This window comes from Salmo trutta, chromosome 5, assembly GCF_901001165.1.
Source record: "Salmo trutta chromosome 5, fSalTru1.1, whole genome shotgun sequence".
NCBI lineage: Eukaryota > Metazoa > Chordata > Actinopteri > Salmoniformes > Salmonidae > Salmo > Salmo trutta.
In genome coordinates, this window is record NC_042961.1 from 31,012,621 (window position 1) to 31,024,762 (window position 12,142).

The following is a 12,142-nucleotide window of genomic DNA, read 5'->3' on the forward strand; positions in this document are numbered from 1 at the left end:
GCAACCTGTGTTAGACTAATCAAATAGCCTACAAGCACTCTGATCTCATGACTTACTTCCTGGTCGTCTTTTTCCTTCTGTGAAGTGCCTGTGTTATCGAACCTGCTACTATGGTTATTCTAAAAGGAATACCGTCCATTCTGTCGCCAGAGCTGCTGTATGCCCTGGCCAAGATGGGCCACGGAGACGAATTGGGTAAATAAATCAGCTAGCTACGCTCGTAAGAGCGAACATTAACTTGCTGGTTCAGTGAAGGTCTGTGAACGTCATCTGTTTGATGGATCTTGTTGTCAGTAGTGATGTTCATGTTTAATCCTGGAGCTCCGAGGCATGCGTCGAAATCGCAAAGCACTGTAATTCAAACAAAGCAGTGTGCCGATCAGGGTTGCCAGGTACCGCTACAAGTTGTAAGACAATGACCACTCAACCCGCGCAAAAGGTCTGAAAACTAACCCAACTAGTTTTTTCGACAGCAAGAGATGAGCGGACACGTGTATACAATAAACCCTTTTTCCCATAACGTTATCGAGACAATTAAGAAGTAATCTCGACCTAATTTGTAACGACGTTAGAAGCAAAATTCTGTTTTCATCAAAATATTAATTAATGTGAACTATGACATGTCATAATAAAGACATTTGAATATGTCGCAAGAGAAAAGATTATTGGCCGGGTTAAACTCGCCAGATCATTTCCCGTCAATGGATGTCGATTTAAGTCGTTGGCCATATGCCTTACCCCTTGTGCCTTATTGCTTAATCATTGTAGTCAAACGAGTTAAATCGACATCCATAAGGGCTGTTCTTAAGCGTGACGCAATGCAGAGTGCCTCTATACAGCCGTTAGCCCGGGTGTAATGGCCAGATACCACAAACCCCAGGGTGCCTTATTGCTTAAACTGGTTACCAACGTAATTAGAACAGTAACTTTTGTTTTGTTATACCCATGGTATACGGTCTGATATACCACAGCTTTTAGCCAAGCAGCATTCAGGGCTCGAACCCGGTTTTATAATTGTAAATGCATCTCTTTTGCGCACTATAGATAAATCCGACAGGAGTTTGAGTGATGAAAGTTGGACAGAGGATTTCCAAATCTCTGAGCAAGAAACACTTGGATTAATAAAAAAAAAAAATCGAATGTTAGGCTATTTTCTGGCAATTCTGCCATTATTATGTGCCAGATGTTAAGACTGCAAACATTTATAAATGGCCCATTTGCGAGATTGACCTGTCATTTCAATAGGCATAGGCTACAGACTAAAATCTGGGTTTATTATTGTAATTCAAATTTGCCATGGTTTTCTTAGATACATGCAGGTAGCCTTTAGCTCCTGATAGGCCTACATCTTATTTTGGATAGTCTACAATAGCCTAGGCAAAATGTAGGCAAGCTGTGAACTGAACGATTTAGCTGCTTGCTTAGTTCAAAATAACACACAAATTTATTCAACATGAATAGCTTGGCGATTTAGAGGTAAGAAGTGCTTGTGTTTCCCAATAGTCAGTGTTATATATATATATATATATATATATATGTTTTACCTGTAGCCTAATCTGACTGACTGTTATCTTCAATCTAATGCATTCTAACAACTGATCGGCGGCAATTGCGATAGAGCTTTGATAACTTCCAATTTAATTAACTAAACATGGCCATTAATAGTTGCATAATAGCACAATGCTACAACAACAATACACTAAAGTTATAGGCTATTTATTGAATCTGTTTGCCAGCTCCAGGTAGGTTACGTATGCTACGCTGTCATCAAGGCAAAGGGTGGCTACTTTGAAGAATTTCACATATAAAATATATTTTGATTTGTTTTAACACTTTTTGGGGGGTTCCTACATGATTCCATATGTGTTATTTGATAGTTGTAATGTCTTCACTATTATTCTACAATGTAGAAAATAGTAAAAATAATGAAAAACCCTTGAATGAATAGGTGTCCAAACTTTTGACTGATACTATGTATATATATAAAGTGCCTTCGGAAAGTATTCAGACCCCTTGACTTTTTCCACATTTTGTTACATTACAGCCTTATTCTAAAATGGATTAATCAAAATCCTCAGCAAACTACACACATACCCCATAATGACGGAGCAAAAACAGGTTTTTAGAAATGTTTGCTAATTTATAAAAAATAAACAGAAATATTATGTGGCATATTATAACCACATTATCCTATGTTTATTTACTGTAGATACAAACAATCTTAGGCTACTTTCCTTTTTTCGATTATTAAAACTCCAGAATTCTTCTACAAATAATGACTTAAAGGCATCTAAAATGCAATGAAGTGATATTATTGTGTCACATAAATGGCCTATATCATTAGGCTAAAATATAAGAACTGAATGCAACTGAAATTGGTCAAAAGTCACTCATTTTAACTGTGTATATAAAGTGCATTGGAAAGTATTCAGACCCCTTGCCCTTTTCCACATTTTGTTACAGGCGTATTCTGAAATGGATGGAATTTTTTTTCCCCCTCATCAATCTACACACAATATACCATAATGACAAAGCGAAAACAGGTTTTTTGAATTTTTTGGAAATGTATAAAAAAATGAAAAAAACATACCTTATTTACATAAGTATTCAGACCCTTTGCTATGAGACTTAAAATTGAGTTCAGGTGCATCCTGTTTCCATTGATCATCCTTGAGATGTTTCTACAACTTGATTGGAGTCCGCCTGTGGTAAATTAAATTGATTAGATATGATTTGGAAAGGCCTGTCTATATAAGGTCCCACAGTTGACAGTGCATGTCAGAGCAAAAACCAAGCCATGAGGTCGACGGAATTGTCCATAGAACTCCGAGACAGAATTGTGTCAAGGCACAGATCTGGGGAATGGTACCAAAAAATGTCTGCAGCATTGTAGGTCCCCAGGAACACACATCATTCTTAAATAGAATAAGTTTGGAACCACCAAGACTCTTCCAAGAGGTGGGAGCCTGGCCAAACTCAGCAATCGGGGGAGAAGGGCCTTGGTCAGGGAGGTGACCAAGAGCCTGATGGTCACTCAGCCCAGAGCTCCAGGGTTCCTCTGTGGAGATGGGAGAACCTTCCAGAATGACAATCATCTCTGAGGCACTCCACCAATCAGGCCTTTATGGTCGAGTGGCTAGACGGAAGCTGCTCTTCAGTAAAAGGCACATGACAGCCCGTTTGGAGTTTGCCAAAAGGCACCAAAAGACTCTCAGAAAAAAGATTCTCTGGTCTGATGAAACCAAGATTTAACGCTGTGTCCTTAATGCAAAGCGTCACCTCTGGAGAAAACCTAGCACCATTCCTACAGTGAAGCATGGTGGTGACAGCATCATGCTGTGGGGATGTTTTTCAGCGGCAGGGACTGGGAGATTAGTCAGGATCAAGGCAAAAATGAATGGAGCAAAGTACAGAGAGATCCTTGATGAAAACCTGCTCCAGAGTGCTCAGGAACTCAGACTGGGGCGAAGGTTCACCTTCCAGCAGGACAACAACCATAGCCCAGACAACGCATGAGTGGTTTTGTGACAACTCTCTGAAAGTCCTTGAGTGGCCCAGCCAGAGCCCGGACTTGAACCCGATCGAACATCTCTGAAGAGACCGGAAAATAGCTGTGCAGCAGCGCTCCCCATCCAACCTGACAGAGCTTGAGAGGATCTGCAGAGAAGAATGTGAGAAACTCCCCCAATACAGGTGTGCCAAGCTTGTGGCGTCATACCCAAGAAGACTCAAGGCTGTAATCGTTGCCAAAGGTGCTTCAACTAAGCACTGAGTAAATGGTTTGAATACTTGTGTAAATGTGATATTTCACATTTTTTTTGTTAATAAATTTGCAAAAAATTATAACCTGTTTTTGCTTTGTCATTATGGGGTATTGTGTGCAGATTGATGAGGGGGGGGAAACCATTTAATCCATTTTATAATAAGGCTGTAACCTAACAATGTGGAAAAAGTCAAGGTATGTATATATATATATATATATAATTATTTTATTTTTTTATTTTTTTTATAAAGAGATTCCATGGCAGCTGGTGCAACTTAGCAGTATCCCAAAAACCAGCAAACCGCAACCAATATATTTTTCTTCCCGACATAATTTTTTATATAGGCCAAATATTAGGTAAAAATACTGACGTGGCAACCCTGGTGCCGATGAACGTATTCGCGTTATCAGAGGCTCATGATCAGTGACGTCCGAAGTTTAGTTTAATCGAACAAACACTTGATTGGTTTGGTATTTGTTTCTCGGCAAAGATACTTTTGATGAGATGGGAAATTCCATTGGACTCGTGCTATCGCTAATAGTGTATGTTGCCCATGCGTCGGGCCGTGCGGTGCATTCTGGATGCTTTTGGGACAAGGTGAGCGCTCCTTCAAGGAGTGAGTGGTAGTCAATTGGGCGCAGGGTGGGGCGTTATACATTTCTCCAACGTTATCCAATGGATTCCTATCTCTTATTTCTCAAATATCTCTGGTTTTGGTAGACGTCAAAAAGGCTACGCTGCGCGCTAAACGACGGCGTTTAGTGCTGCACTCAATTCTTTTGACCAGCAGGTGCCACTTTAATGTAATATTTTATGTCGATCTCGTCTATTACTGTTCTGTACTTTGTCATATTGTGAACCCCAGGAATGTGCAATAGCTAGTGTGAATCTTCATAAACTAAACCCTGTGTTGATTAAAGCATCGAGTAATTAACCTATTTTCGACACAATTGGCAATAATGCCTAAATGCTTCAGGAAGCTTCATTTCCCCATAACTAGTGTCTGTGCAGATCTAGGAATCCAAATTTACCACATGTAACCTATTGTAATGGTGAATGTGCATAAAGATGGCAAAATTCAAATATGACATCATTGTTTTAGCACTATCCACACTGAGTTTTTAAAATACAGCACGTGATATCTGCTGATGTCCATACAAAAAAGGGTAACGAGAGCAAACTTATAAAAACTAGGAATTTGTGGTAAGTGCATGAGGCCTGCCATCTTTATGCACCTCCACTATTGGCTTTTGTTTCTAAACTCCTCAAACCTAGGCTGTAGGTTTATACCACTTAAGCGAGGTGAAATGCAATAGTCAATAGAAGACATTACAGTTTTAGTTTATCCCCCATCCAATCAATCTGGCAACTTCTGTTTTAAAAAAAAATGTGTCAACTCATCTCTCAACTCAAACTCCTGGTTACAGATTGAAGTCTCAAGCAAGGACAATAAAAAGATTACATTGATATATTTGAATTCATTGTCTTGTTACAGTTCTGGCTGATACAAACTTCCCTACCTCCTCCACCTGCACCTGCGGTCCCATTGAGATCCGAGCTGATGGTAGGTGTATAGTTAACCTTTACTTAACCAGGGGAACAGAAAAAACACTCTGGATACTTATGTTGTGTAGTACCGGTATGTAGTATACTTATATTCTTTTCCCTGGTAAAAATGAAAACACAATGTATGTAAAATATTGTTTGCTATAGCATGGAAAATAAATCAAATCAAATTTATTTATATAGCCCTTCTTACATCTCAAAGTGCTGTACAGAAACCCAGCCTAAAACCCCAAACAGTAAGCAATGCAGGTGTAGAAGCACGGTGGCTAGGAAAAACTCCCTAGAAAGGCCAAAACCTAGGAAGAAACCTAGAGAGGAACCAGGCTATGAGGGGTGGCCAGTCCTCTTCTGGCTGTGCCGGGTGGAGATTATAACAGCACATGGCCTAGATGTTCAAATGTTCATAAATGACCAGCATTGTCAAATAATAATAATCATAGTAGTTGTCGAGGGTGCAACAAGTCAGCAACACAAGAGTAAGTGTCAGTTGGCTTTTTCATAGCCGATCTTTGAGAGTATCTCTACCGCTCCTGCTGTCTCTAGAGAGTTGAAAACAGCAGGTCTGGGACAGGTAGCACGTCCGGTGAACAGGTCAGGGTTCCATAGCTGCAGGCAGAACAGTTGGAACTGGAGCAGCAGCACGGCCAGGTGAACTGGGGACAGCAAGGAGTCATCAAGCCAGGTAGTCCTGAGGCATGGTCCTAGGGCTCAGGTCCTCTGAGAGAGAGAAAGAAAGAAAGAGAAAGAGAGAGAGAATTAGAGAGAGCATATTTAAATTCACACAGGACACCGGAAAAGACAAGAGAAATACTCCAGATGTGACAGACTGACCCTAGCCCCCCGACACATAAACTACTGCAGCATAAATACTGGTGGCTGAGACAGGAGGGGTCAGGAGACACTGTGGCCCCATCCGATGAAACCCCCGGACAGGGCCAAACAGGTAGGATATAACCCCACCCACTTTGTGTCTGGATGACAACAAATAATTGTTTGTTTCCAACATTAGGGCTGTTTTCCTTCGTGTTTTGTTTCCTTGCCAGTGTTGCCACGATACTAACGAGTGTCCCGATACTGGCCCTAATTAAAGAGTGTGTTGTATTGTATTATATGGTCAGTCTCTGTGATTTTCCTGCAGGTCTAGGGGCTGCTGAGCTTTTGGAGGCCATTTTGAAGTTATTGCCCCTGGATACCTACGTCCCCAGCCCGGTAGGTCCCCAGCAACTGGAAATGTCAATATGTCACATCTGGAGAGCTAGCTGGACAGTGACCAATTGTTTTGTGTGCATGTACGTGTGTAGGCTGCCGTGATGGAGTTGGTGGACAGTGACAAAAAAAGGGGACTAGCCACTCCTGTGTGGGACATCTTCAGACAGAAGCTGGCACACGCTGGGGTACAGGTGAGTGGATAGGGGTGAACGCATGCGCACACACACATGCTTATATGTTGAGTAAAGTTATTGTTTGTTCTGTGTCCAGGCTCCTCTAGAGAAGGTGGAGAGATTTGCATTCTATGAACGAGCCAAGAAAGCCTTTGCTGTTGTAGCAACTGGGTGAGATACAGGTTTTTCTCTCTTTGTGTGTGTGTGTGTGTGCGCGCGTGTGGGCACGTCATGCATCAGTGTAGATAAGTGGGGCGGCAGGTAACCTAGCGGTTAACAGCGTTGGGCCAGTGGCCAAAAGGTCGCTGGTTCGAATCCCGAGCTGGCAAGGTGGAGAAATTGGCCGTTCTGCCCTTGAGCAAGGCAGTTAACCCCCAACAACAACTGCTCCCAGGCTGCCGATGACGACGATTAAGGCAGCCCCCTGCACCGCTCTGATTCGGAGGGGTTGGGTTAAATGGTGGAAGACACATTTCGGTTGAATTCATTCAGATGAGCAACTAACTGACTAGGTATCTCTCTAGTTTTGTGTGTGTGTTTACTGTGTCTCTCTCTCTCTCTATAAACAGGGAGACAGCGCTCTATGGGTGCCTGATACTGAAGAAGGGAGTCATCCCGGGTGAACTACTAGATTGACACACACAATGAATGTTATCGACGGGGCACAACCAAATTTCGCATTGCCTAACAAATTACCTAAGAATTTGAGTTTGCATGTTTCTGAGAAACATCTAGATTTTCTTTAAAAATATATATTATGTTGATGTCACGATCCGTCTGAAATCTAATATGCAATGTATCAATTGTAAATAAACAATAGTGATTTTTCTATTCGTATTCCATGTGAATGATTGTTAAGTAGATGTAAGACAGACACATTACAGTAGAGGTTACAAGTGTCTTTAATGTTTTAGAAGATCTACTTATACAGTACTGATTATTAAACATAATAAACGGTTAGATCCATACAGTGTTAGTTTATAGACTTCTATAGAGTCACTCCGATGTGCATTTAACCCATTGCTGTATGTACAGCTTTTAACTGTATTTGATTGGATGCAGTAGAGCTGTATCTGACTGTAGAGTTGACAGTCAGTTAGGGGGCAGATATCATGGGTCTTAGGTGTTTAATTAATGATGATAGAGGTCATCCAGGTCCTCTTCTGGTTCTCTGTACATCCTCTGAGAGGGCCGATCGGCAGACTGCTGCCTGTCCTGGCCACTCCCATTCACCTGAACAGGTACAGGCAGGTCACCATGGTAGAGGTCATCCCTGTCTTCCTCTGGCTCACTATGACCCTTGACCTCTGCCCCTACAGCAGCTAGCTTCCCCTGGTGAGGCACGTCCACTTGGTACTGCCCGTCTCCCCTTTTCATCTCTGGATGGTAGAGTTCGTCCCAGTCCTCTTCAGGGTGTCGTGGATCCACCTGGCCTGAGAAGAGATGAGAGATGTTATCTAGATCTATCCCAGCCTCCTGGTAGTACTTGGTGTTATCCTCCTCTAGGGGCTCTGTCTGGATGGCCATCCCAACGAAGGTGTCCTCTGGCTGAGATCGGGCTCTGGCCAGGTCAGCCTCGTGGGTCTGCTCCATGGATGGGTGGTATAGATGGTCCATGTCCTCCTCGGTTGTGGAGTATCTGCCTTGGACTACCTCTTTTTCTACCTTCTGTCTATTCCCACCTCCCCCTCTCATGTTCTTCCAGATGGCCATGACAGGGTGGATGTCATTGTTAGTGATGTCCATGTCTTCAGGAGCCTCCACCTGCTTCAGCCCCAGATCAAACATCACCCTCTCCTTTTCAGACCTAAAGAGGGAGTGAACAGTGAAGCATTATTACTGGGTGGAGGGAGGGAAACACAGACCGGGATTCAATCTGTATAATGCTGTGGACAATGTTACCGCGTTTGTGGAAATCACATTCAAGGTAAACGGCGCGTTGTCGACAAAGTGCGATTGGATTGCATCCCGGCTTTAGGCTGATACACATTTTCTGCACAGGTCTGCATATTTTATTATATATGAACCGAAAGATAACAGAACAGAGAGGACTCACATCAGAGTCTCCTGGACTGCATACTCAGCCACTTTATCCTGCAAGAGAGAGAACAGAAGACTGGTGCATAGGAGAATAATAGTACATAGTACACTTAAGGGAGGCGAGTACATACATTGAAGTAATGTTATATTTATGCAGTCTACGGTACGTACCCAGGACTTGTATGGCTTGGCTGAGTTGCCATAAACCAGTAGAGAGATGCAGATCAACACAGAAATTCTGAGAGGAAGAGAGACATGATGATCAACTGACTATTGATGATGATTATTAACCTGATTAACTGACAACTGATTCACTGTGTTCTGATGTAACGTGTACTATATGACAGTGGTTTTCCCCTGAAAGTACTGGAAGAGGTTCTTACCTGAACATGATGTCTCTGTGAAGTGTTCTTCGTGTGTGTTTCTCAGCTGAGATCATAGTCTGGGTGATACACACACCTGTCCTGACACACAATAGATCAAAGGTTGTATAATAAACTCTGATTTTGACCTTTGAACTCACCCAGTTATTCAGAATTATTAGTCATGTTGGCTGTCATGTTTGGGTTGTGTGGCTATGTAATTTGTATAGGCTGTTTAGTTTTGTGTATACACTATGAGAAGTTGTTGTCATGTGGAAAATGAAGTCATAAGTGACATTTTAACCTCGCCATCACCACTGCTACACATTAAAGATTGGCTCTAACTGTTCTTAATCTGTGATGGATTTAAATAACACAGGGACAAAATAGTTACACATTTATGTGTGGAATGGATTGTATTTTGGAAATATGAAGTAATTTATACAAGTCTGAAGTTGAATTTGATATTATTGTTTCTGTCTGACACACTGGGGCCAGCAAGCCTAGCCCAGATTCTGCATGTCAGCATAACAACACAGTGAGATGAATCATTAACCAACTACTATGTTATCTGATGTTACCATGGTCTTAGCCAAAAACATTCAAACTCAGTTTTTCACAATTCCTGACATTTAATCAATTTAATCTAACGCACAGCAAGCGGTACCGGAGCGCCAAGTCTAGGTCCAAGATGCCTCTAAACAGCTTCTACCCTCAAGCTGTAAGACTCCTGAACATCTAATCAAATGGCTACCCGGACTATTTGCAGTTCCCCCCCCCCCCCCCCCCCTTTTTACGCCACTGCTACTCTCTGTTGTTGTCATCTATGCATAGCCACTTTAATAACTCTACCTACATGTAAACTACCGGTCAAAAGTTTTAGAACTCCAACTCATTCAAGGGTTTTTCTTTATTTTTACTATTTTCTACATTGTAGCATAATAATGAAGACATCAAAACTATGAAATAACACATATGGAATCATGTAGTAACCAAAAAAGGGTGAAACAAATCAAGATATATTGTATATTTGAGTTTCTTCAAATAGCCACCCTTTGCCTTGATGGAAGCTTTATGCGCTCTAGACATTCTCTCAACCAGCTTCATGAGGTAGTCACTTGGAATGCATTTCAATTAACAGGTGTGCCTTGTTAAAAGTTAATTTGTGAAATTTCTTTCCTTCTTAATGCATTTGAGCCAATCAGTTGTGTTGTGACAAGGTAGGGGGGTATACAGAAGATAGCCCTATTCGGTAAAATACCAAGTCCATATTATGGCAAGAAAAGCTCAGATAAGCAAAGTGAAATGACAGTCCGTCATTACTTTAAGAGATGAAGGTCAGTCAACACGGAAATTTTCAAGAACTTTGAAAGTTACTTTAAGTGCAGTCGCAAAAATGGCTCACATCAACACCATTATCCCAGAAACCCTAGACACACTCCAATTTGCATACCGCCCAAACAGATCCACAGAGGATGCAATCTCTATTGCACTCCACACTGCCCTTTCCCACCTGGACAAAAGGAACACTTGTGAGAATGCTATTCATTGACTACAGCTCAGCGTTCAACACCATAGTACACTCAAAGCTCATCACTAAGCTAAGGATCCTGGGACTAAACACCTCCCTCTGCAACTGGATCCTGGACTTTGACAGGCCGCCCCCAGGTGGTGAGGGTAGGTAGCAACACATCTGCCACGCTGATCCTCAACGCTGGAGCTCCCCAGGGGTGCGTCCTAAGCCCCCTCCTGTACTCCCTGTTCAACCACGACTGCATGGCCAGGCACGACTCCAACACCATCATTAAGTTTGCAGACAACACAACAGTGGTAGGCCTGATCACCGACAACAACGAGACAGCAAATAGGGAGGAGGTCAGTGACCTGGCCGGGTGGTGCCAGAATAACAACCTATCCCTCAACGTAACCAAGACTAAGGAGATGATTGTGGACTACAGGAAAAGGAGGACCGAGCATGCCCCCATTCTCATCGACGGGGCAGTACTGGAGCAGGTTGAGAGCTTCATGTTCCTTGGTGTCCACATCAACAACAAACTAGAATGGTCCAAACACACCAAGACAGTCATGAACAGGGCACGACAAAGCCTATTCCCCCTCAGGAAACTAAAAAGATTTGGCATGGGTCCTGAGATCCTCAAAAGGTTCTACAGCTGCAACATCGAGAGCATCCTGACTGGTTGCATCACTGCCTGGTACGGCAATTGCTCGGCCTCTGACCACAAGCCACTACAGAGGGTAGTGCATACAACCCAGTACATCACTGGGGCTAAGCTGCCTGACATCCAGGACCTCTACGCCAGGCGGTGTCAGAGGAAGGCCCTAAAAATTGTCAAAGACCCCAGCCACCCCAGTCAAAAACGGTTCTCTCTACTACCGCATGGCAAGCAGTACCGGAGTGCCAAGTCTAAGACAAAAGGTTTCTCAACAGTTTTTACCCCAAAACCATAAGACTCAGGTACAGGTAATCAAATGGCTACCTGGACTATTTGCATTGTGTGCCCCCCCCCCCAAAGCCTATTTTTACGCTGCTGCTACTCTCTGTTTATCATATGTGCATAGTCACTTTAACTATACATTCATGTACATACTACCTCAATTGGCTAACCGGGCTATCTGCATTGTGTCCCGCCAACCACTACCCGCCAACCCCCTCTTTTACGCTACTGCTACTCTCTGTTCATCATATATGCATAGTCACTTTAACCATATCTACATGTACATACTACCTCAATCAGCCTGACTAACCGTTGTCTGTATGTAGCCTTGCTACTTTTGTAGCCTCGCTACTGTATATAGCCTGTCTTTTTACTGTTGTTTTATTTCTTTACTTACCTATTGTTCACCTAATACCTTTTTTGCACTATTGGTTAGAGCCTGTAAGTAAGCATTTCACTATAAGGTCTACACCTGTTGTATTTGGTGCACGTGACAATTAAACTTTGATTTGTTTTGATCTGGAAAATCATCAAGCGCTATGATGAAGCTGGCTCTCATGAGGAACGCCACA

At 42.5% G+C, this 12,142-nt stretch overlaps 2 protein-coding genes across 3 annotated transcripts; one reads left to right on the top strand and one right to left on the bottom strand.

The window, feature by feature from the left end:
• Nucleotides 1-7,547, top strand: fuom (fucose mutarotase). 2 transcript variants are annotated; one of them, XM_029753359.1, is made up of 6 exons: nt 4-195; nt 5,260-5,328; nt 6,469-6,539; nt 6,632-6,730; nt 6,810-6,883; nt 7,282-7,547. In XM_029753359.1, exons 1-6 carry the CDS (start codon nt 111-113, stop codon nt 7,346-7,348), a joined length of 465 nt encoding a protein of 154 aa, XP_029609219.1. In that variant the 5' UTR covers nt 4-110; the 3' UTR covers nt 7,349-7,547. The 2 variants fall into 2 exon arrangements, with proteins under 2 accessions (XP_029609220.1, XP_029609219.1); XM_029753360.1 differs by lacking the exon at nt 7,282-7,547 and having other exon boundaries at nt 1-195; nt 6,788-6,883.
• A 49-nt stretch (nt 7,548-7,596) lies between these two features.
• si:ch211-217g15.3 (uncharacterized) lies at nt 7,597-9,211 on the bottom strand. Its single transcript, XM_029753358.1, has 4 exons — nt 9,136-9,211; nt 8,924-8,990; nt 8,769-8,806; nt 7,597-8,519 (listed from the first exon to the last, which is right to left on the bottom strand). Exons 1-4 carry the CDS (start codon nt 9,189-9,191, stop codon nt 7,844-7,846), a joined length of 837 nt encoding a protein of 278 aa, XP_029609218.1. The 5' UTR covers nt 9,192-9,211; the 3' UTR covers nt 7,597-7,843.
• Nucleotides 9,212-12,142: the final 2,931 nt, after the last annotated feature.

Coding starts and splice junctions, on each gene's coding strand:
- fuom (XM_029753359.1), top strand. CDS start 111: ATGGTTATTCTAAAAGGAATACCGTCCATTCTGTCGCCAGAGCTGCTG. Junction 6,731..6,809: donor TGGCACACGCTGGGGTACAG/GTGAGTGGATAG, acceptor TTCTGTGTCCAG/GCTCCTCTAGAGAAGGTGGA. Junction 6,884..7,281: donor TTTGCTGTTGTAGCAACTGG/GTGAGATACAGG, acceptor CTCTATAAACAG/GGAGACAGCGCTCTATGGGT.
- si:ch211-217g15.3 (XM_029753358.1), bottom strand. CDS start 9,191: ATGATCTCAGCTGAGAAACACACACGAAGAACACTTCACAGAGACATC. Junction 8,807..8,923: donor CCAAGCCATACAAGTCCTGG/GTACGTACCGTA, acceptor TCTCTCTTGCAG/GATAAAGTGGCTGAGTATGC. Junction 8,520..8,768: donor GCAGTCCAGGAGACTCTGAT/GTGAGTCCTCTC, acceptor CTCCCTCTTTAG/GTCTGAAAAGGAGAGGGTGA.